The 23,421-nt window shown below is 40.7% G+C and overlaps 1 protein-coding gene across 10 annotated transcripts in view; it reads right to left on the bottom strand.

Annotated features, from left to right (window-relative positions):
* lepr (leptin receptor) overlaps nucleotides 1–23,421 on the bottom strand; it is a 135,754-nt gene that overhangs the window by 92,989 nt on the left and 19,344 nt on the right. For 7 of the 10 annotated variants that reach the window (XM_063064153.1, XM_063064148.1, XM_063064150.1 and 4 more), the window contains one exon: nucleotides 13,164–13,445. In XM_063064153.1, the coding sequence (XP_062920223.1) occupies nucleotides 13,164–13,445 (282 nt within the window). Of the gene's footprint in view, nucleotides 1–13,163; nucleotides 13,446–15,405; nucleotides 15,530–23,421 lie in introns of all 10 variants that reach the window. The other 3 variants (XM_063064157.1, XM_063064156.1, XM_063064155.1) reach the window with 1 other exon arrangement.

The following is a 23,421-nucleotide window of genomic DNA, read 5'->3' as shown; positions in this document are numbered from 1 at the left end:
TAACTTTCCCACCACTGAAGTTAGGCTTACCAGCCTGTAGTTCCTGCTTAATGTTAGACATAGTTTTCACTTAGTGCCATTTACAATTCATCTATCATCAAATCAGTTTACATAGTTAACAGTGGAGAGCTCACTAAAGCAAAGAATGGGCTATCAAGTTGTAAGACAACTAAAGTGAGATAGAAATAGAACAGTGAGGAAGAATCATAAGCTTGTAAACAGATTACATACTGCTTATATTCAAAGGGGAGACAACAGACAAAGCAAGTATAGGCCCAATATGCCAGAACCTGCCGTCAGTGCTGAGCGATTAACTCTGATGTACACAGCAAGTGTGAATTTATGTTTTGCGGATCCACCGTAGTCAAATTGCTTCCTGGGGCTAAAGAGCAAGACCCATCATTGTGGCAGAGCCTTGCATGTGTAAATGCTATGAAGATTTTGTTTGACTGGAAAAGGTTCTCTTATACAGTGGCTTAATATAATCTTCCTTCTTTTAAGTACAATCTCAAACACATTTCACTAGGAATCTGTTTGTGTGCAGTAATGTTAACACCTGACGCCAATACGGTACCCTTGACAGAGAAAGCAAATAAACAGATCAAGGGGACGAGGATGACCTCCTTATAATCAGGTCATTGAACATGAAAGAACCTAAAACTCACAGGTATCATGGGACAATAGGAACTATTTTTAAAAGCTGCTGCATGGTGCTACCATTCCATTAATGCAGATTTGGATGTTCCACGACCAACACATCATATTTAAAATAATACAAACCATAACTGAATGTTAAACGCTGGGGCCATACAGTTCAATACTGACTTCTGGTGCTGTTGTTAGGAATTTACCCCTTTTCCCCATTCCCCAGGATACTCGAATTTCCTCCAATTCCCCAGAGACGAATTGGCTAGTAAGTAAACTGGCCACACTACATTGCACCAAGTAAACCTGCAGGCATGTATACATGTAGGGATGTTGCCTGCGGCCTCTTTATTCTCTCGAGCAAAAAAATAAGTTTCAGGCATTCCCAAAGCTCTATTCCTAAACTTCTTGCAAAACTTCAGAGGACTCACTGAAGATAAAGTTGCATGAAACAAGGAAGCTGGGAGGAAATGTCGATGGAATTTCTGTTCTGGGTGGAAATCACGTTTCTGCATACCTCGACACGGTTTTATCCCCCCTTGTTCAATCTCTTCCTACCTATGTTCATGACACTTCTCACGCTCTTAAACTTTTCGATGATTTTAAGTTCCTTGTCCCCCACCGCTTTATTTTCACCATGGATGTCCAGTCCCTATATACTTCCATCCCCCATCAGGAAGGTCTCAAAGCTCTCCGCTTCTTTTTGGATTCCAGACCTAATCAGTTCCCCTCTACCACCACTCTGCTCCGTCTAGCGGAATTAGTCCTTACTCTTAATAATTTCTCCTTTGGCTCCTCCCACTTCCTCCAAACTAAAGGTGTAGCTAGGGGCACCCATATGGGTCCCAGCTATGCCTGCCTTTTTGTTGGCTTTGTGGAACAATCTATGCTCCGTACCTATTCTGGTATCTGTCCCCCACTTTTCCTTTGCTACATCGACGACTGCATTGGTGCTGCTTCCTGCACGCATGCTGAGCTCGTTGACTTTATTAACTTTGCCTCCAACTTTCACCCTGCCCTCAAATTTACCTGGTCCATTTCCGACACCTCCCTCCCCTTTCTAGATCTTTCTGTCTCTATCTCTGGAGACAGCTTATCCACTGATGTCTACTATAAGCCTACTGACTCTCACAGCTATCTGGACTATTCCTCTTCTCACCCTGTCTCTTGCAAAAATGCCATCCCCTTCTCGCAATTCCTCCGTCTCCGCCGCATCTGCTCTCAGGATGAGGCTTTTCATTCCAGGACGAGAGAGATGTCCTCCTTTTTTAAAGAAAGGGGCATCCCTTCCTCCACCATCAACTCTGCTCTTAAACGCATTTCCCCTATTTCACGCACATCTGCTCTCACTCCATCCTCCTGCCACCCCACTAGGAACAGGGTTCCTCTGGTCCTCACCTACCACCCCACCAGCCTCCGGGTCCAATATATTATTCTCCGTAACTTCCGCCACCTCCAACGGGATCCAACCACTAAGCACATCTTTCCATCCCCCCGCCCCCCCCCGCTTTCCGCAGGTATCGCTCCCTATGCGACTCCCTTGTCCATTCGCTCCCCCTCATACCTCCCCACTGATCTCCTTCCTGGCACTTATCCTTGTAAGCGGAACAAGTGCTACACATGCCCTTACACTTCCTCCCTTACCACCATTCAGGGCCCAGACAGTCCTTCCAGGTGAGGTGACACTTCACCTGTGAGTCGGCTGGGGTGATATACTGCGTCTGGTGCTCCCGATGTGGCCTTCTATATATTGGCGAGACCCGGCGCAGACTGGGAGACCGCTTTGCTGAACACCTACGCTCTGTCTGCCAGAAAGCAGGATCTCCCAGTGGCCACACATTTTAATTCCACATCCCATTCCCATTCTGACATGTCTATCCATGGCCTCCTCTACTGTAAAGATGAAGCCACACTCAGGTTGGAGGAACAACACCTTATATTCCGTCTGGGTAGCCTCCAACCTGATGGCATGAACATCGACTTCTCTAACTTCTGCTAATGCCCCACCTCCCCCTCGTACCCCATCCGTTATTTATTTTTATACACACATTCTTTCTCTCACTCTCCTTTTTCTCCCTCTGTCCCTCTGACTATACCCCTTGCCCATCCTCTGGGTTTCCCCCTCCTTGTCTTTCTCCCCAGGCCTCCTGTCCCATGATCCTCTCATATCCCCTTTGCCAATCACCTGTCCAGCTCTTGACTCCATCCCTCCCCCTCCTGTCTTCTCCTATCATTTTGGATCTCCCCCTCCCCCTTTCAAATCTCTTACTAACTCTTCCTTCAGTTAGTCCTGACGAAGGGTCTCGGCCTGAAATGTCGACTGTACCTCTTCCTAGAGATGCTGCCTGGCCTGCTGCGTTCACCAGCAACTTTGATGTGTGTTGTCAGGGATGGATGGGTTTTGCTGCCTTGCATCCCACCACTGCCTGTTATCTTGTTAAATACTAGTCTGAGACAGAAGTTAGACCAATTATATATTATGAAAGATCAATTTCTATTGACATCATTCATTCATGATAAACGTCATTGACAATGCCAACACCTTGCTTCCTTTTTGTTGCCTCTGAACTGAGGTTGCAGTTCGCCATGTGGCTTTCAATGATTGATGCACCATTCAATCATGGCTGATCTTTTCTTTCCCCTCATCAGCTTCACTCCCTGGCCTCCTTCCCATAACCTTTGATGTCATGTCCAATTGAAAACCTATCAAGCTCTGCCTTAAATACACCCAACAACCTGCCTCCACAGCTGCCTGTGGTAACAAATTCCACAATTTCACCAACCTCTGGCTAAAGAAATTTCTCTGCATTTCTGTTTTAAATGGACACCCCTCTATCCTGAGGCTGTGCCCTCTTGTCCTAGACTCCCCCACCATGGGAAACATCCTTTCCACATTTACATTGTCTATGCCTTTCAACATTCAAAAGGTTTAAATGAAATCCCCCCCTCATTCTTCTAAATACCAGCGATTACAGACCCAGAGCGAACAAACATTCTTCATATAACGTTTTAATTCCCAGCATCATCCTTGTGAACCTCCTCTGGACCCTCTCCAATGCCAGTATATCTTTTCTTAGATGAGGAGCCCAAAACTGTTCACAATACTCAAGGTGACACCTCACTAGTGCTTTATAAAGCCTCAGCATCACATCCTTACTCTTGTATTCTAGAACTCTAGATATGAATGCTAACATTACATTTGCCTTTCTCACCATCAAGTCTACCTGCTAGTTAACCTTTAGGGTGCTCGGCACAAGGGCTCTCAATTCCCTTGCATCTCAGATTTTTGGATTTTCTCCCCATTTAGAAAATAGTCTGCACATTTATTTCTATGACCAAAGTGCATAACCATGCATTTTCCAATATCGTATTTTATTTGCCACATTTTTGCCCATTCTCCTAATCTGTCTAAGTCCTTTTGTAGCCTACCTGTTTCCTCAACACTACCTGCCCCTCCACCAATCTTTGTATCATCTGCAAACTTGGCAACAAAGCTATCTATTCCATCATCTAAATCATTGATATACAGCATTAAAAAAGTGCTCCCAACACCGACCCCTGCGGAACACCACTAGCCACTGGCAGCCAACCAGAAAAGGATCTTTTAATTTCCACTCACTGCCTCCTACCAATCAGCCAATGCTCTAACCATGCTAGTAACTTTCCTGTAATGCCATGGGCTCTTAACTTGGAAAGCAGCTTCAAGCATGGCACCTTGTCAAAGGCCTTCTAAAAGTCCAAATATACAAAATCCACTGCATCCCCTTTATCTATCCTATGTGTAATCTCCTCAAAGAATTCCAACAGATTCATCTGGCAAGACTTTCCCTGAAGGAAACCATGCTGACTTTGTCCTATCTTGTCCTGTGTCACCAAGTACTCTATAACCTCATCCTTAACAATTGACAGTTGTAATTTCCCAGTCCTCTGGCGCCATGCCAGAGTCCAGTGATTTTCGCAAGATCTTTATTAATACCTTCATAATCTCTAACACTAGCTCTTTCAGAACCCTAGGGAGCAGTTCATCTGGTCCAGGTGACTAATGTACCCTTAGGTCTTTCAGCTTTTTGAGCACCTTCTCCCTTGTAATAGTAACTGCATCCACTTCTCTTCCCGCTCTTCTGAAACACTGCTAGTGTCTTCCACAGTGAAGACTAATGCAAAATACTCACTTAGTTCATCTGCCAACACCTTGACAACCACTATTTTTCATATTACTAATTTTGCATATGACCTTCAGGCAATGCAGCCCCTCTACAGTAATTAAAACTCCTATCTCACCTGATAGAATTTCTCATGGACTACAGCAATTGAAGATGTTCTGCAAGGAGCCTCTTGGGACAATTAAGCAGTAATAATAAATGTCAACCTGAGCATTTCATTCACATCTATAAGTGTCACTTCCGAAAACAAAATGCTGTGTGTCTGAAAATGTTAAAATGCAGACTGGTGGGAAGAACTTTTTTTTTGTATGATATGCATGTGCATTTCTAGTATTGATTTTTATTGGCATTGAAACAACCAGTATTTATATGAACAGTTTTACAGACTAGAAATAATGTACTGTTATTCAAATCTGGAGGGAGATTCTGAATAAAATTCTGGAATTTAAATAGGATTGTGAGATATTTCACTGTATAATAAGCCCTTGCCCAGAGGGCATTCTGTAGCGAAGCAGATACTATGGATTAAACTGTATTACTTTGTGTTCCATAATTACCACCATTACCATCATACCACAACACATCAACTTCAGTCCTGAAGCAAATGTCAGTGTTAACCAGCACTTCAAATTTAACAACAGACAAATAAAAATAACCTTAGGAGACTCATCAGAAACTTAAATTTAGAAATGTATTAAAATATTATACTACAAGAAAAAAATCATATAGAACATACCAGCAATACTGAAATTAATGGCTCATGTTAAGAAATATTTCTTTAAACATAGTGTAAGTAATGGAATGGATGGGGTGGTGGTTGTTAAACCAGGTTAAAATGTAACAGCTGTTGTGACACAACCAAAGGTTCAGAGAGAAGGACAATGAATGCATTTAAAAGTGCAACTACATCATATTCCAATCTTAAAATTACAGCTCCAAATATTTAAATTACTTTTTGATAATTAAATCTTGTAACATTTACCCAATTTTACATCTTCTTTAATTTTAAACAAGTATTTTTCAATTACTTTTATTGTATGACTTTATCATTCATTTGTTTCAATTAATAAGAATTTAAGCAAATTTCAGCAAATGTTCCAAAATTCAATGTTAGTAAATTACATTCTTGCTGCCTAAGATCATTCTAGATGAATTAAAAAATTGCCAGCATTAAATTATCAAGTTACACTGAGTAGCTAAGAAACAATTACAACGTTGCAATAGTGCCATCTATAGCTATCAACTGATCAACTAGTTTGGGATAAGTTGTAATTTCCAACAAACTTTCTGATTTTTATAGGGAATTGTAATTCATAATCAACATTCCTTCTAATTTTTTTTCGCGGCTACACAGACCAACCATTACTCTGAACAGGAAATTTTTTACACAGCCTGAAAAGTGTGCAGCACCTTAAATGCTTTTTTTGTAATGGGCATATTATAGCAATGGCATTCAGCTGGTTGGGAGTTAATTAACAATGAGCTACTGACTTCCATTCTGTGTTTATTGTTACAATTTGTAACAGTGCGATAATTTGAAATACGTTGAAGCTCTAAAATATTTCAAAGTAAAAGTTGTGGTACATTTATTATTTAGAAAATTTATGGATTCACTAACACATAATTAATTATAAGGTAGTTCACAAATAAATAACAGATTTCAAAATTATATTAACATTATATAAGAGACAATTCCAGCTATACGGCAACAAAGGCTATTTCAGTTACTGCACGGCTACACAACTGCCGAGTTTAGAGGAAACAGTGTTCATAATTACTACAATGAAGCTAATAAACCATTTCATTTGGTATTAAAATAATTACAACCCTGGAACATGTTCACAACATAAAAGTGATAAAACAGTGCTGATGGAACCAGTCAGTCATACATTCAGGTGTTTTCATGGTTGTTGGTGAAATGGGTAAATCCCTCCCAAACACTGAGCACATCTACATGAAACACTGTCGTAGGAAAGCAGCATCTCCACTCAGGCCATACTCATTTCCTGCTGCTGCCATCAGGTAGAAGGTCCTCAGGACTTGCACCACCAGGTTCAAGAACAGTTACTACCCCTCACCCATCAGGCTCTTGAACAAAAGAGGATAATTACACTCATCTGTTGCCGTGTTCCCACAACCAATGATCTCACTTTAAGGATTCTTTACCTTGTTATTTCATATTCTGGTTATTTATTGTTATTTTATTAGTAGTTGCACTTCAACAGTTTGTTGTTGTCTATGCTCTTGCTATTTCATAGATCCAGTTTACAGTTACTATTCTATAGATTTGCTGAGTATGCCACAGGAAAAAGAATATCAGGGTTGTATATGGTGACATGTATGTACTCTGATGATAAATTTTACTTTGAACTTCGAATGAGTTTTTAGTGAATTTTACTAAATTGTAGCAATACTGCTTATTGTGCTTTATGTCAAATACAGTATTTGGAACTATATTCAATATTTTATATTCTGGAACAACTATCAGATGATGAGATAACTCTTGCCTTTGAAGATTCTGTCCTTTACAATATTGTGAATTTATTTGTAGTAACAGCAATTCACAAGTGGAACAAGTCTTGGACCAAGAGTACATTAGAAATCATGCCCCACTGTTTTCAGGTGATTGAAGCTTTGTTCCACTGAGCTTGCAGATCAATCCAGTGTACTTAAGTATTATCAGATGGTGCAATATCTTCCTCTCATCAACAGTTCCTTTATGACTTTTCATCAATCACCTTAATTTCACCCACAAACCTAAATAAGATACTAACATCTAAAGTGCACGGCATTTCTGGAAATTCAGCAATGATCATAAAAGCATGCATTGCCTAGTCCTTAAATGTTTGCAAAACTGATTAAAAACAAGACATTTTCTCATTCCTAATAAGTTAATACAGTGGCAACTTTCCAACCAAGTTACTACCAAAAAATAGTCAGTTCTTTTGGACAAATAATTTGCATCATACTTTTGCCAAACTGCAACACAGCCAAAGTGAAATGGTTACCTTCTGTTTTTTTTCTCATTCCCTTAAATAGTATTGAGATCCTACATTCTTAATTTTGAAGAATTCTTCCTTGAGAAGCTCAAGCACATAAATAACTGTAAGGAGATCAAAAAAAAGCTAATGGAAAGTTGGCTACTGAGACTGAAAGACATATAGTACACCTGCACAATGCTCTGCTCCAATTGAATCTGGCCACAGCTAACAGCAAAACTGACAACTAGATGTTACAGGTCATTTTTCCATCAACAAGCAAAGTGCTTGTGCAACTCAGTGGATCAGGCAGCATTCATGGAGCAAAATGGACAGTCAATATTTCAGGTCAGGTCCCTTCATAAAAAAAAAGTAAAAGAGAGACAAGAGTGGAAATCAGACCACTGGGACAAAGAAATGGTGGATGAACTTAATAAGTATTTTGTGTCAGTTTTCACTATTTGTTTCAGAATTGAGGGATGTCCAGAACAGAGATGAGGAGAATAGCCTATTTCTGCTCCTATGTCTTATGATCTTCATCAGAACTCTGAATCAGTCCAGATGAAGGATGTAGACTGCTCATTTTGCTTCACAGATGCTGCCCGATCTGCTGTTTTTCCAGCAGTTTATTTATTGCTCTCGCTTCCAGAATCTGCAGTCTCTCATGTCCCCATATTTCCAGCAACTTCTTTCCTCATTTCAGATTTTATTCACATCCAGTCTCTCTCTACTCTCCGTAACACCACTAGCATTTTGGACAGTAATGAAGGTCCTCCATCTCTGGTGGTGTTCAGGGCTTTCTTCATCATGTCAGTGGCTCAGTTTTCACTACTCACAGTCATGCAAGTTCTGGGTGGAGATTCAGGAGTACTGTCACACACAGACGGAGAAGAATTCTCCATTGCTGTTTCCGTAGCAATTTTGTTTTACCAGTCAGGGTTGCTAGCCTCGTCTTCAATACCCAAACCTGGAGGACCGGTAGACCATTCCTAGTCTGGCTTCTATCCTTTGACCTGTTTGGCATTGGTGACCCTACCGACAGCCTAACCACAAATCTCTGACTCCAGACAACAGAAGTCCCTGGGTCATTGAGGCACACGTGCCTCCAAGCCACAACAAGGTTGTGCTCCTCTTGGAAGGTCCACATCCATTAGATCCATCTTTTCCCAACTGTTATTCCATTACCACTTCCTCATTTTTTTATCACTCACTCTCTCCTGCTTTCCACCCGATTTCATCCCTCCTGTTTCTGGAACTTAAAGCTGGCTTTCTTGCTTACTTTTCTCATTAAAGATTACTAACCTGAAACAAGCTTGATTTCTTCCTCCAGGCATGCCACCCACCCTACTGGAGCATTTCCTCAGTGCCTAAGTCCTGCAGTGCAGATACATCAGAATGATGCCAACGCTAAAAGGATTAAACTATAATGACAAAATCTGTAACTTGGACATGTATTAAGGACAAAGTATCATCCTACCTCTTTGCAATACTATATCTTCTGTTTGCAGTAAGGAGTCTATAATTTCAATGCACTGCCTTCCCAGATAATCAGACAATAAAATACATCAACTAGAATTTCTCCAATTTTTGATTTTCAGCATATTTTCAAGAAATGGTTATGCACATTTAATCTATATCTCAAAACTCTTTTACTGCACGTACAAGCCAAATCATAACATGCTTGCGCAAATGATGCAGAGTATTGACCTGAAACTTCGAGAATTCCTCCTTACCAGCTTCCTCACACCCTACCAGACACTGTGTGACCTGCTAAGTTCCTCCACAGATTACTTGTTGCTCTGGATTCTGAAATCTGCAGTGTTTTGTGCCTCTCTATGTCATACCAAATGTCTGTTCATTGGCTAAGAGGTCCAGGTAAAGGTACCCACTGGCAACTCACACTTTACTGTGAATTTAAAAATATTTAACATTCAAAACAAGGGCCTTAAAGCCAAACTCAATGCCAAAAAGCACACTTTACAAGTTCATTAAAAATCAGTGTGTGACCAAATTTCCAATGCAGGGTGCAGAAGTGGAAATTGGTCAGAAAGGTACAAAGTCTGGAAAAGAAGTGATCAGTGTTACAACATTTGGAGGCTGTCGAAGAAAAAAATTTATTCCTCTGCAGCTCAAAGCATTTACTGCAACTTGAAAGTGGCATTGCACATCTAAAATTAAAATGTTGCTTTATCCAGCACTAACATCTTTAGATGAAGGTAAAATTCAAACTTAACTCCTGCGTCAAGGAAAAGTTTCTTTAGCAACACACACACACACACACACACACACAAAAGCTGGAGCAACTCAGCAGGCCAGGCAGCCTCCATGGAGAGGAATAAACAGTCCATGTATCAGGCCGGGAACTGGAAAGGAACGGGGAAGCAGCCAGAATAAAAAGGTGAGAAGAGTGGAAGGAGTGCAAGATCAAAGGTAATAGGTGAAGCCTGGTGGGTGAGGGAGGGGAATGAAGTGAAAAGCTGTGAGGTGATAGGTGGAAAAGGTAAAGGACTGGAGGTGAGAAGAGTGGTCCATGGGAGAAGAGGAAGGAGGAGGAGCAGCTGGGAGGGGGGGGTGGGTGATAGGCAGATGAGAAGAAAAGAGAAAACAGGGGAGCCAGAGTAGGGAATGGAAGAGGAAAGGGAAAACTTACCAGAAGTTAGAGAAATCAATACCCATGCCATCAGGTTGGAGGCTACCCATATGGAATATGAGGTGTTGCTCTTCCAACCAGACAGTTGCCTCATCAGAGCAGTAGAGGAAGCCATGAACCGCCATGTTGGAATGGGAGTGGGGACTGGAATTAAAATGATTAGCCATCGGCAAATCCTGCTTGTTGCAGATGGATCGAAGGTGCTCGATGAAGCGGTCCCCCAATCTACATTGGGTCTCACCAATGTCGAGCAGGCCACACCGAACGCACTCAATACCATACACAACCCCAACAGATTTGCAACTGAAGTGTTGCCTCACCTGGAAGGACTGTTTGGGGCCCTGAATGGAGGAGGGAGGAGGTGAACGGATAGATACAGGTATAGCACTTCTTTCACTTGCAGGGGTAAGTGCCAGGAAGCAGAGTAGTGGGGAGGGACAAATATACAAGGTGAACATGGAGAGAGCGATCCCTATGAAAACTAGAGAGTTGGGGGAGGGAGCTAAACATTTTTTGGTGGTAGGATCTTGTTGAAGATGGCAGAAGTCACAGACAATGAAGAGCACGATTCACAGGCTCATGTGGAAGGAAGATAGAGACAAGAGGAACTCTATCTCTGTTAGGGTGGCAGGAAGCTGGGGTGAAGTCATGATATCTGTGAGAATTGGTCAGTTACTTTGGTGACTGGTGAATCAACAATTTCATACGTGTTTAAATTTTGTGGAGTGCTCTCAGATATCCTACTGTATCCCAGTAGATCAAATAAACTTTGAGAACATTGGAGGAAAGTTAAATCCACACATACCTCATAATCTGTAGTTAAACAATAACCTCCAATGCTCCTTTAAAGCAGTGAGGAAACATACTCATTTGATTCAGAAGTGGAACGTGAGGCTAGGTGTGTTGGTGAAAAGATTCTAAAACAGACACATGAACAGGCAGAGAATGAACAAATACAGACTATGTGTAGGCAAAAGGAATTAGTTTAATTAGATGGGCTTGTTACTGCTCTATGCCCTATGCCTGACACAGGTTCTGCCTACATGTCAAAATCAGAAGCCAGAAACCAGGTTGATGCCTTCATGGCAAGCCTGGCTTTTGCCAAGGTCTGTGTGCTACCTAAAGGGAGGGCCTTAAAGACACATGCACAAATTCTGATCAGCTGTACCTGCCCAAGAGCAGAACAAAACCCATGAAGGGCAAATTCAGGGTGCTGCCGGACACCAATCCCCTACTGAGTTCTTAAATCCTATTACCTATCCTGCACACTCAACCTTAACAAGTTTTCCTTCTGAGAATATTCGTCCTGCATCTTGCCGCACCCATTCTGTCAATGAACACAAATTTCCACACATTCCAAGCACCACCACCATTTCTAACAGTTCATTATACTCCCAGTGAGTGTCACTCCTCTAGATGACCTGCTTCACTATCACTCTCCACACACACCATCCTTCATGGCCAAACACCCAATCCTACAAACCTGGCCACTATCTTCCCACCCTTCCCAGCCACGAGGTACCTTCTCCCCAAGACCCTCACCTCTATCTTCCTTGTTTGCTGAAGACCACCATGTTGCCAGATGTGAACTGACTTCTTCTGAACTTCCCAGTCTGACTAATACAAAGCATCCCAGGGGTAAAGAACAGGATCCGTTTTTACAGATGTCCATGTCAATTTTGTCCATAAGCCATAAAATACACAAAAATCTCTCAATGTGGTAACCATATTCTGCAGTTTTGAGTAGAATAATTATCAAAATCAGAGAACAACAATAAGAGAGAACATATGCTAAACGTGGAGAGAAAGAGGAAATGAGTCTGACATCCAGAGGATCAGATATATGTACAGTGTGTGTGGACATCTGAATTTAACAGCATTTTGGAGGTCATTCATAGGTACAAGTATCCATAAATTGGGCCGTCAAAACCAGGAAATGGCCTGTGGAACAATTTTGCAATTGATCTCAGATTTATAAATAAGACTCTTAAGTAAACTAATTTTTTAAAAGATATAAGATTACATTTTAAAATTTTAATTTCGGCTAGAGGTGTTAAGACTAGACAATGGAGCATATTTGATGTTGGACACGCCATTCTAGTCACACTAAGGACCTTGCCAATCAGATTAACACAATTTGAATAAACTGCAATGCTAATATTTTTGTCCTGGCAATTTCTCCCCACCCCCACCAAGTTCCTGTTGTGTCTACAGGAATTCAGCTGTCCAAGCAAAAGTTAGAGCTTGGTGCCAATCTATACCTACTCGTGCCAATTTTATCCTTTGAGTTTATGGCCACCAGATTTTAATTTGAGAAAGGTCACTTGCAGTGCCAGAGATCAGAACTTTCCTATAGACCTCTGTGGGCTGGATTACGTTCAAAAAGTAAAAGGGCTGATCCATTATTCAAGTGAATAATAAATAAAAGCTTTTTGTGTTAAATCAATCCTTTGCAAACAGATCTCCATTTCAACAGAGTTCTGCTAGAATTTGCCAATTCTTTTACAAAATCCACCAGTTAACAATGTTACCATCAAGCAAATTATAATTCCATGGCTAAACACATCTGTTATCAGTTAGTTTTACCACATTTGGACTTAATCCTCAGTGACTTTTATACATGGATTTCCTTCAATATGTTTACACAAGCTGTGGATTTTTAAGGTTCTTTTAAAATAAAAAAAACCACTTACAAACACAACGCAACCGATGAAAATAGATTCTTACTTTTCTCTTGTTTGATGAACTGTGCAGGGCAATGCGCATCAGCCTCTTTCCAGAGACAGCAGCTAAAGCCATCTTGGTCCGTTGAACGTGATGTATTTGCAATTCGCATATACTCACTAAGCGAAGAATGGAGACAGCTTGAATTCCTGTACAACTGGGTCTGCCAGCTTCTGTGTTTTTCAGTAGCTCCGTGCTTCTGCAGTGTGCAAAACATCGTAAAATTCCATGGTGGAATCTCAAAGGCTTTTTCTGGATCATGTGCGTTAACTAAAACAGATGCTCCTGCAATGAAAGGAGAGAACAAAAAGTTGAAATTATTCAGGACAGTCAATACACCGCCACACCCAGATACAAAAGGGATCACCGAAAACTACACAAAGTGGGGAAGTTATGTCTTCTTTTTAATGAAGCCTAAGAACTAGACCAAAAAACAAAACCTACTCCCCAAAGGGAGCAGGACTATTCTCCGTTAATGTAATGCTGGGAAAACTACCCTCCTTCCACCACCCCCCACGCACCCAGTTACAAAAGAGATCACAAAAAAACGACACAAAGTAGGGAAGCTATGTCTTCTTTGAAATGAAATCTAATAACTATGCAGAAAAACAATACCTACTCTTCAACTGGTCAAAACTAAGCCTAATAACTAGGCCTTTAAATACTGATTGTACCTATAAAATTAGAGCTCTGACAATAGGATTGTTCCCACAAAACCTGGCCCAGACACCCCCACAACCCTGGCCCACACATTCCTACAAACCCTAGACCACACACTACCACAAATCCTTGCTTACACACCCCCAAACCTGAGCTCTCTCCCCGCCAGGCTCTAATCTCCATCTTCCAACCCTGCCGCTAACCCTAAACTCCACACCCCTTTCTCCTCTGGCCTCTCACTTCCATTCCCCAACCCTACCCTTATCCTCAACTCTAACCCCTACTTCCCCACAAACACTGGCCCAACCCCACCCTTCCCTGCCCCCCCTCCCCCCCCCCCACACACACACAGAGGCTGTGGAAAAACTATCCCTCTTGTGTTTCTTGATCTTGTTACTGGAGCGTAAGTGTCACTTGACTCTGCAACTTTGATCTGGTCCATGCCTTCATTAACCTAGTTCAATACTACTTGCCTTTATTGGGATCTTAAGGTTTAGAGTTATGACTATGCTGAAGATTTGTCTGGGTGGATGGGGTTATTGCTCCCACAACCAATGGACTCACTTTCAAAGATTCTTCATCTGATGTTCTCAATATTTATTGCTTATTTATTTTTATTATTATTATTTCTTCTTTTCGTATTTGCACAACTTGTTATCTTCTGCACTCTGGTTGAACACCCTAGCTGGGCTGTTTTTCATTGATTTTGTATAGCTATTATCTATAGATTTATTGAGTATGCCCACAAGAAAATGCTCAGGATTGTATATGATATATGTTCATTGGTAATAAATTTACTTTGAACTTAAACACAAACCTTCTCCCCAACCAATCCTACCTTATCACAATAAGAATAGAAAAAGTTTTAAACACTCAGTAGCAGTTGTTTCCTCACCTTTTTGCAACATAACTTTGCCTATGTTATTGTTCTGAGTGGTTCCCAGAACGTTCCTCTTGTATTGGCTCCAATGTATGAATGGTGCATATAAGGCCTTTCAAAAGTGTCATGCTGGCACTCTGCCCAGTTTTACTTATTGATTGATCAAGATATAGTGCAGGATAGGCCCTCCTGGCCCTTCCAGCCATGCCACCCAGCAATCCCCAATTTAACCCTTGCCTAATCACGGGACAACTTACAGTGACCAATTAATCTATCAACCAGTATGGAGTGTGGGAGGAAACCGGAGACGCCACAGGAAACCCACGTGGTCACGGGGAGAATGCACAAGCTCCTTACAGACCGCGGTGTGAATTCTTTGCACTAAGATCCCTCATCTCTAATCAATCAATTAATCCATGGCAAAGGTTCCAGTGAGTACACAGATCCCTCAGGACAGAGGGAGGAAGTGGTGTGCAGTGAGCTAAAACAAATTATACATGTCTGATATGTCAATTGTGAGTTGGTGGCACTTAGTAAGCAATTGCTTTTCCTAAGGCGCTATTATACGCTGGAGAGGAACAACACTGACACACTTGACCAAATACACAGGTTCAAAACAATATCAATTATTTCAGAAATAAAGTATGAGATTACAATAAATTACTTTGTCATTACTAAGTCATGTGAGTTACCCTCTGAACTTACTTCTTAAAACTTTCCTTTGTAGGAAGTGCATTACATTTTCAAATAAGACGGGGTAAACAACCTGGGATCTATGGACCCCTTGGTTAATTGTAGGGGTCCCCGGTATAAAAAAGGTTGGGAACACCTGCAATAAGATAAATCAGATGGTTTTACCAATAAGATTAATGGATTCAGTTAAAAGTCACAGAGTCATAGAACACTACAGCACAGAAACATGCTTTTCAGCCTATCTAGTTTATGCCAAGTTATCAATCTGCCTAGACCCATCGACCTGAACCGGACCATAGCCCTCCATACCCCTCCCATCTGCGTACTTACCCAAATTTCTCTTAAGTGTTGAAATAGAACCCACGGGCAACAGCTCGTCCCACACTCTCACTATCCTCTGAGAAAAGAAGTTCCCCTTAAACATTTCACCTTTCACCCACAACCTCTAGTGTAGTCTCACCCAAACTCAGTGGGAAACACCTGCTTGCATTTACCCTATCTGTACCTTCATAACAAAGTTGGATAAATTTGATTACCTTTCTCAAAAGTCCCCTCATTCTCCTACACTCTAGGAAATAAGGTCCTAATCTGTTCAACCTTTCCCTGTAACTTTCCCTGTGATTTTCTCCACCCTCTTTCAAACTTATTGATATCTTTCCTGTAGATAGGTAACCAGAACTGCACACAATACTTCCAATTAGACCTCACCAATGTCTTATACAACTTCAGCATAACATTCCAACTCCTGTACTCAATACTTATGAAGGCCACGAGCTTTCTTTATGACCCTGTCTACCTTTAGCCTTCAGATAAAATTTTCTCCTTTCAAATGCATTTACAAAATTCAAGTATAAAGTGACACACAAATGTATTTCCAGTTTCACTTTTATTTTCACAGAAGAAGCCGTGTAATATAATGTATCTTATGTTTTGCATTAAATGGTATATTAGTGGACAGTTTGGATGGCGGAGTGGAAGTATGTGTCTATCAAAGAAAGTATAAGGTGTTCCTTCTCTCCTCTAGCCTACGGGTCACCCTTGAGCAAGAGGTAGCACTTGCTTAGCCTCTCAATCATGGTCATATGAGCCATGGGAGCAGGTGGTGGATGTCACAAGTCATGGTTATGCCAGGTAGACAACCTGTGAAGAGTATTGATAATGGCTAGGGTCACCCATCTTGTAAAGACACTGCTCAGAAGAAGGCAATGGGACTTCTGTAGATTAATTTGCCAAGACCAGTCATGTTCATGGAAAGACCAAGATCACTCACTTCATATGACAAGGCACATAACGAATGAACATGTAGGCAGTAAATCTCAGAGACTACGTGAACCTTATCTCTCCATTATTAATGGCAGAGCTTCAACTGAGAACCAATCTGAATGTAGTGTGTAGCACTGATGTAAATGTTTTGTTTTCTAACTCTTCCCGCATTTTAGCAATCAAGTAACTTGGAACCTGGCCATCATTCATCATGCAAAGCAAGCAAGCAATAATACCTCCATAGAAACATGGTTCAACTAGAAACTCAATGGATATGGGATCACGGGTTCCTTCAGTGGTACATGTGGATTTCAATGAACTAAAAATCAATGTTGATTACATAACTAATATTGATTGACACAGCATTCAATACTGAAATTAAAATTATTTTTTTCAGCACAAGTATATTGGGAAAGACTGCCTGTGGAAGTGGAACATTGAGGTAAATGATTTGGGGGAACCTGTGGCAATTGTATATTACTAAGCTCGCCCTGTGTTTATACCTGATGTGAAACATTTAGCAATCGTATTGCTTGGTGCACTTAATAGGCTGGATCATACTGGAACACCCTGAAGCAGTGCTACACCCATCTGGGCCTGAAGCAGATTGTGTTTCCACCACTAGAATTCAGCAACATGGACCAGTGAAGAAAAGCTGATTGCAGAGGTACTGACCAAAACAAAACAAACCTGATAGGAGCTTTTAAACTTTGAAATAATTTTACAATGAAAAAAAAAATTGATTTGTTAAAAGAAACATTAAATTTAAGTGAACAAGAATACCTTTCTCTTTGCCTTTTGATCAGCTCGCTGAGAATTTCAGAAACAGAAGCAGAACAGGCCATTTGATCCTTTGACAGCACTGGCTGACGGAGAATTCCTATTTCACTACATACTGTGTAAATAAATTTCTTTTTATCCCAGTCCCAACTTGCCAAGCCCTTATTTTGATATTGAGGCCCCTGGTTCTACAAGCTCTAGCCAGGAGAATTCTGTCATGCCTTTAATAATTCAGTGTGTTTAAATGAGAAACTCTAAATGCAAAATAATCTAGATTCAATGTCTATTTAATTTCTCCTCGTACAATTAGTCCCCAATATCTGTATAGAACATTCCAAGTGCAGACTCAAAAAGGTCTTGCATAACTCCAAGAAGTCCTCAATTCTGATATGCAAATCCTCTTACATCTTATTTGCCTTCTGAATTGTTTGCAGACCCAGCATGTAAACTTAGTGATTTGTGCACAAGGACATCTGAATATCAGCATCATTCAGTCTTCCACTATTCATAAAAATATACCCATTTATATTTGCAGTCTAAAGATCTGTGCCTGTCAGGCAGAATACCATGAGTTTTCAAGCAGCCTTCCAAGCAGCATTTATTTATTGAATCATTTATAAAAGAGTTGCCATTCTACCAGATTGTTTCTGACTACAAGCACTATTAGGTAAAGACAGTGGTCCCCAACCTCCGGGCCGCGGACCGATACATTGCCGCGAAGAATGCAATGGTGCAGCAGTAGTTGGAATGCACCCAGCATGTATTTAAGAAAAAAAGCCGAAATAAACAAGCTAATAAATTAGGTGCCGCCTGGCACGTAAATGTCGGCCCAGATCAGAGGCGACGCAACCTGATCTGGGCCAACATTTACATGCTGGGCAGCACCTAATTAATTAACACACATAAAAAACGCTGGTGATCGCAGCAGGCCAGGCAGCATCTATAGGAAGAGGTACAGTTGACGTTTCAGGTCGAGATCCTTCGTCAGGACTAACAGAAAGAAGAGATAGTAAGAGATTTGAAAGTGGGAGGGGAAGGGGAGATTCAAAGTGATAGGAGAAGACAAGGGGGGAGGGATGGTGCTAAGAGCTGGAAAGTTGATTGGCAAAAGGGATACAAGGCTGGAGAAGGGAGAGGATCATGGGACAGGAGGCCTAGGGAGAGAGAAAGGGGGAGGGGGGAACCCAGAGGATGGGAAAGGATGTGAGAGGGACAGAGGGAGAAAAAAGAGAGAAAAAAAGGGAAAAGAAAAAAATCATAATAATAAAAAATAAATAAGGGATGGGGTACGAAGGAGAGGTGGGGCATTAATGGAAGTTAGAGAAGTCAATGTTCATGCCATCAGGTTGGAGGCTACCCAGATGGAATATAAGGTAATTAATTAGCTTGTTTATTTCGGCCTTTTTCTTAAATATGTGCTGGGTGTGTTCTGGCTACTGTTGTACCGCTGTATTCTTCGCGGCAATGTATCGGTCCACGGCCCGGAGGTTGGGGACCACTGGCTAAAGAGGACGATCATATACTGCACTGCACCACAACACACCATGTCATTGACATCATTAACACAACATTGCTCTGCCTCGACAAGCTTCATACACACCAAGTCTGAATCACACGGCACAAAAAGGTAAAGATAACAAATTAATCCAAGTAACCTCCAACTTCCTAACTGACATATTTTCAGACAAAGTTTCTTAAAACAAGTTATTCATAAGCTCAAGCTTCAGTGAACTACAAAACCCTTGTAGCACTGACATATTCTGCTGTAACTGTGCGTAACTCATCACGATTTATCACTTATTGTACCAACTTTCAGAGGAAACAGAGCTCAAATACAACTGGCTATTCACAGCAGGTTATTTCATAAATCAGTAAAACTGTGTTACATTTAGACACAAGTCCACTGAAGTCAATCCACAAAAAACTGGGAAACAGAAAAAATTTAGAATCGAATCATATATAGAACCAGTTGCAAATGTAAATTTTAAAAAGTATTCTTTTTCATAGTCTTATTTCAAGGTAAAGAAACAACCCAAGAAGATGGTTTAGGAATCAGGAATTTAAGTTATGGGAAAAATAATGCTGTGGAACTTTGCTGAAAGATTAGATTTCTTAAATTCTGGATTACTTACAAGAGAATTAGATTTATTTTCTTTGGATAATAAATCTTTGATTCAATTCAATTGAACCTTTGTAGCGAAATTTAACTTAGAGACAACAGAATTTGATTTTGTGACACCTAGTGACCTATCAACAACCTTTCCCTCAGTATCAACAAAACAAAAAGCTGATCATTGAAGCATTCATCAACAGCGCTGAGGTCAAGAGAGTTGAGACCTTCAAGTTTCACGGAGTGAACATCACCTATAGCCTAGTCCTGCCATGCTGACATCACAGCCAAGACAGCTCACCAGCACTTCTACTTCCCCAGGAGCCGAAAGAAATTCAGCATGTCCCCTATAATCCTCAACAATTTTTAATTGATGCATCATAGCCAGGTATGGTAACTGCTCTACCCACAACTACAAGAGACTGTAGAGAGTTGTGGACACAACATAGCACATCATGGAAATCAGTCTCCTTTCTATGGAGTCTGACTACACTTCTCACCTCCTTAGTAAAATATCCAGAATAATCAAAGACTCCACTCAACTTGAGGATTGTCTCTTCTCCCAACCACCCGCCCCCACCCAATTAGGTAGGGGATACAAATGCCTGAACACATACTACTAGGCTCAAGGACAGCATCTATCCTGCTGGTATGAGATTATTGAACAGTTCCCTAGTACATTAAGATAGTCTCTTGACTTCACAGTCAACTCTGAAATGACTGCACTTATTGTCTACCTGCATTGCACTTTGTCTGTAACAGTAACACTTCATTCTGCTCCATGTAATTGTTTTACCTTGTGCTACCCCAATGTACTGTTGTAATTCATTGACTGGTAATGCATTGTTCTGTTTGAATGATATACAAGACAAGTTTTTCACTGTACCTCTGCACGTGTTATAGTAATAAACCAATTCACCTGTTAGTTTCTTTTTTGCATAACATTCAGATTTAGCCTTTGAACATAATAGTTGTAAATGTTTTACTTTGATGCTTGAAGTAGAAATACTTTTCTGATTGTCTCAGAGAATCAAAGACTTGTGTTAAATTACATAAGCCTCTAAAATCCAACAACAGTCCCTCAGTATCAATAATTTATTTGTACTTCTCTTAATTAATTCCAAATGAGTGTCAGACAGATGCAATGAAAATAGCCAATCAACATTTTATACAGCAATTCATGAAATAGTTATGTACAATTTGCAGGGAAGATCACTCAATCACTTGCTACAACTTCAGGAGATTGGTAGAAACTTAAAGAAACAAAATATCGCCATGGACATTTTTTTCCGGTTGTTCACTAACTGCTGGTTTGAAGTACTGAGGAATTCGGAAAACTGCAGGTGACTAAGCTTGTTTGACCATTTTCTAAACTAAATGATCAATAGATTCTGCTGCCTGTCCAATAGTATAAGAAATATATTTCAGATAAAATATCTTAACCCGGAGAGACTGAATCAATTAGTTGTTTCGATAGTACTGTAACAGGCTGGCCAATCCAGACACCTAAACCTGTACGCTATTAAATTAATACAAAGGACACATACATATTTTAACAGCCCTTAAAATCAATGGCCTCCAAAATCAATCTCTAATGTAATTTTTTTCAGGTACACAAGATGCAACAACTTTTTTTCACTAGGAGAGACAAAATTAAAAAGTATGTTTCCTCTAAGCACGCATCTGTAGAGTAAGATTTTAAGGCCGTATCCCTTTGTTCTGAACTACACTGTCAGAGAAAATGACCCAACTACGCAATATCAATTATTTTAATAATTAATAATCAGTCTAAACTCCTCAATTAAATTACTAAAACGTGTCAGTGCTGCTGCCTGTAACTTAAGCTCTCTAGCCCTGGCACTGCACTTATTTTATGCTATACTGCATCTCAGGGCAGGGGAAATTCCCAAACTAAATGCAGAAGTCCAAATGACATCGAACCGGAATTATGTGCAACTGTTAGACAACCTCCATCACATTGTGATCCAACATACCTGAGAAAATGGAAGCTAATATTTTAAAAAATTATATTTTGTCTTTTTACTGAATTGTGCAACCTTACAAGTTTCTTTAGTCCACCACAGTTCCCAACTGTGCGTCATTCGGCAATTCACACTACAACCTTGTGGAATCTTCAGGGAAGTTTCCCAATTAATTGCCCCAAAATAAAGTCCTGTTCACCACTCACTGAAAATTCTTTCTCAATTGTCTCCTCCCATTTACTCTGCTGGTTAGATTAGCACTGACATTTGTGGTGTAAACATTTGGAGACCCCAATTATAAATTCCTTGGAGGCATCAGCAATTGCATTCTACAATATTTGCCTGATTTGGCTCATAATAGTCCATTTCACAACTGAGCACTTTTGCGAATGTGTAAGATCAACTTCCTTTGTTCCTGTGTTAATGTAGAATTTTGTGAATAAAACATGCGAGGGACATTTTATGCGCTTAACAAAACTGCAACTCTTTACTCCTATTATGAAGAAACCAACAGCATTATACTGTATTGACATCATTACATCAGACGCCATCTCTGAAAGTGAACACAACAACTCACTGATGGTGTTTGTGAATTGCATAGAACAGTTTGTATGATGAACAATATGTGTCATCTTGTCACTCATTACATTACCCTACACAGGCCCTCCCAGACTTGTGAGTCTGTCTGACTCGAGTCCTATGTGGCTAGGCTGGGGTAACAGTAAGTGCTTCTGCCTCATCCAGGGGTATGCTGGCACACACATGGTCATGTTGTGGTGTATGGGGTATGGTAGTGGAACCATCCAGGTTCATGTGGGCTGGTTTAAAACAATCTCCGCAAGTACATTCAGGTTTACCCTTCCTATTGTCACGTACCCTGTGACGGATTAAAGAACCAGCAGAAATGGAAAACACTTTGGAGTCTGGTATTGCTATTCACTAATACTATTTATTAGTAACTACGCAATACAGTAATATAATTTCAGATATATTAAACAGGTTAGCAAAGATTATATGCATACAAGTGTGGAAATAGAAAAACCAAGCTTCTTCAAGCCTAGGGGTAAATGGATACAGTCTTATGGTGATGAGTGAAGTTCAGTTCAGTTCGTGGTATTGAGTTGAGTAGTGGTGGAGAGAGAGAGGGTGGTGTTTATTTCTTCAGCTGAGCTGATGCCGTTGATCTTCCCGTTGTCCTCCAAAATCCTTTAGAAGTCACCGAATGTGACCACAACAAGGGGATCGTTTTCTGTGCTGGAGTTATCAACCCAGCCGAGGGTTGGACACACTAATAACTCCCCACCGGTCACTCCTTTTCCACACTGCGAGAGCAACTGATCGATCCTCCTGATCGATCCTCCAAAAACCCACCGTTCCGCGGGCACTACAAAGTTCATCCAGTATCCAAAATCATGCGTCTGTCTGTCTACCAGCTGACCTTCTATTTATCTCACCATGCTGAACACCAGCTGTCCATCAAGTAGCTCCTCCCTTCTCTCTCTGTAAGAACACAGAAGCTGGCAGTGTGCTTGCAAAAGTGTAAACATGCTGCAGAGAAACCATAACACCATCTCAAAGTAGTCTTCACCTCTCTCTCTCTTAATAACAAGGTGTTTGTGATGTACAACTCTCGCTCTCTCTTTTAAAAGCACAGTTTTTAGGGATATGACCCCTAGGGGTACATAACACTATCTGCAATATATTTTTTCTGCCCATTTCCAAAATGCGTCATAAGGGGATGTTGATGTGTGTCATGGCAGATAGAAATGATGAGGCAGAAGGTAGGTCAACTCAAACTCAAGAGTGCTGTGTGCCATGATGGAAAGTAAGAAAAGGTGTAAAAGAATTGAGTTTACTAAGGAGTGCAGAATACTGCTGAGCCACTGACCAGGA

Source organism: Mobula hypostoma, chromosome 12, assembly GCF_963921235.1.
Source record: "Mobula hypostoma chromosome 12, sMobHyp1.1, whole genome shotgun sequence".
NCBI lineage: Eukaryota > Metazoa > Chordata > Chondrichthyes > Myliobatiformes > Myliobatidae > Mobula > Mobula hypostoma.
The sequence above is the reverse complement of the archived record's forward strand: the minus strand, read 5'-3'. Positions and strand labels throughout refer to the sequence as shown.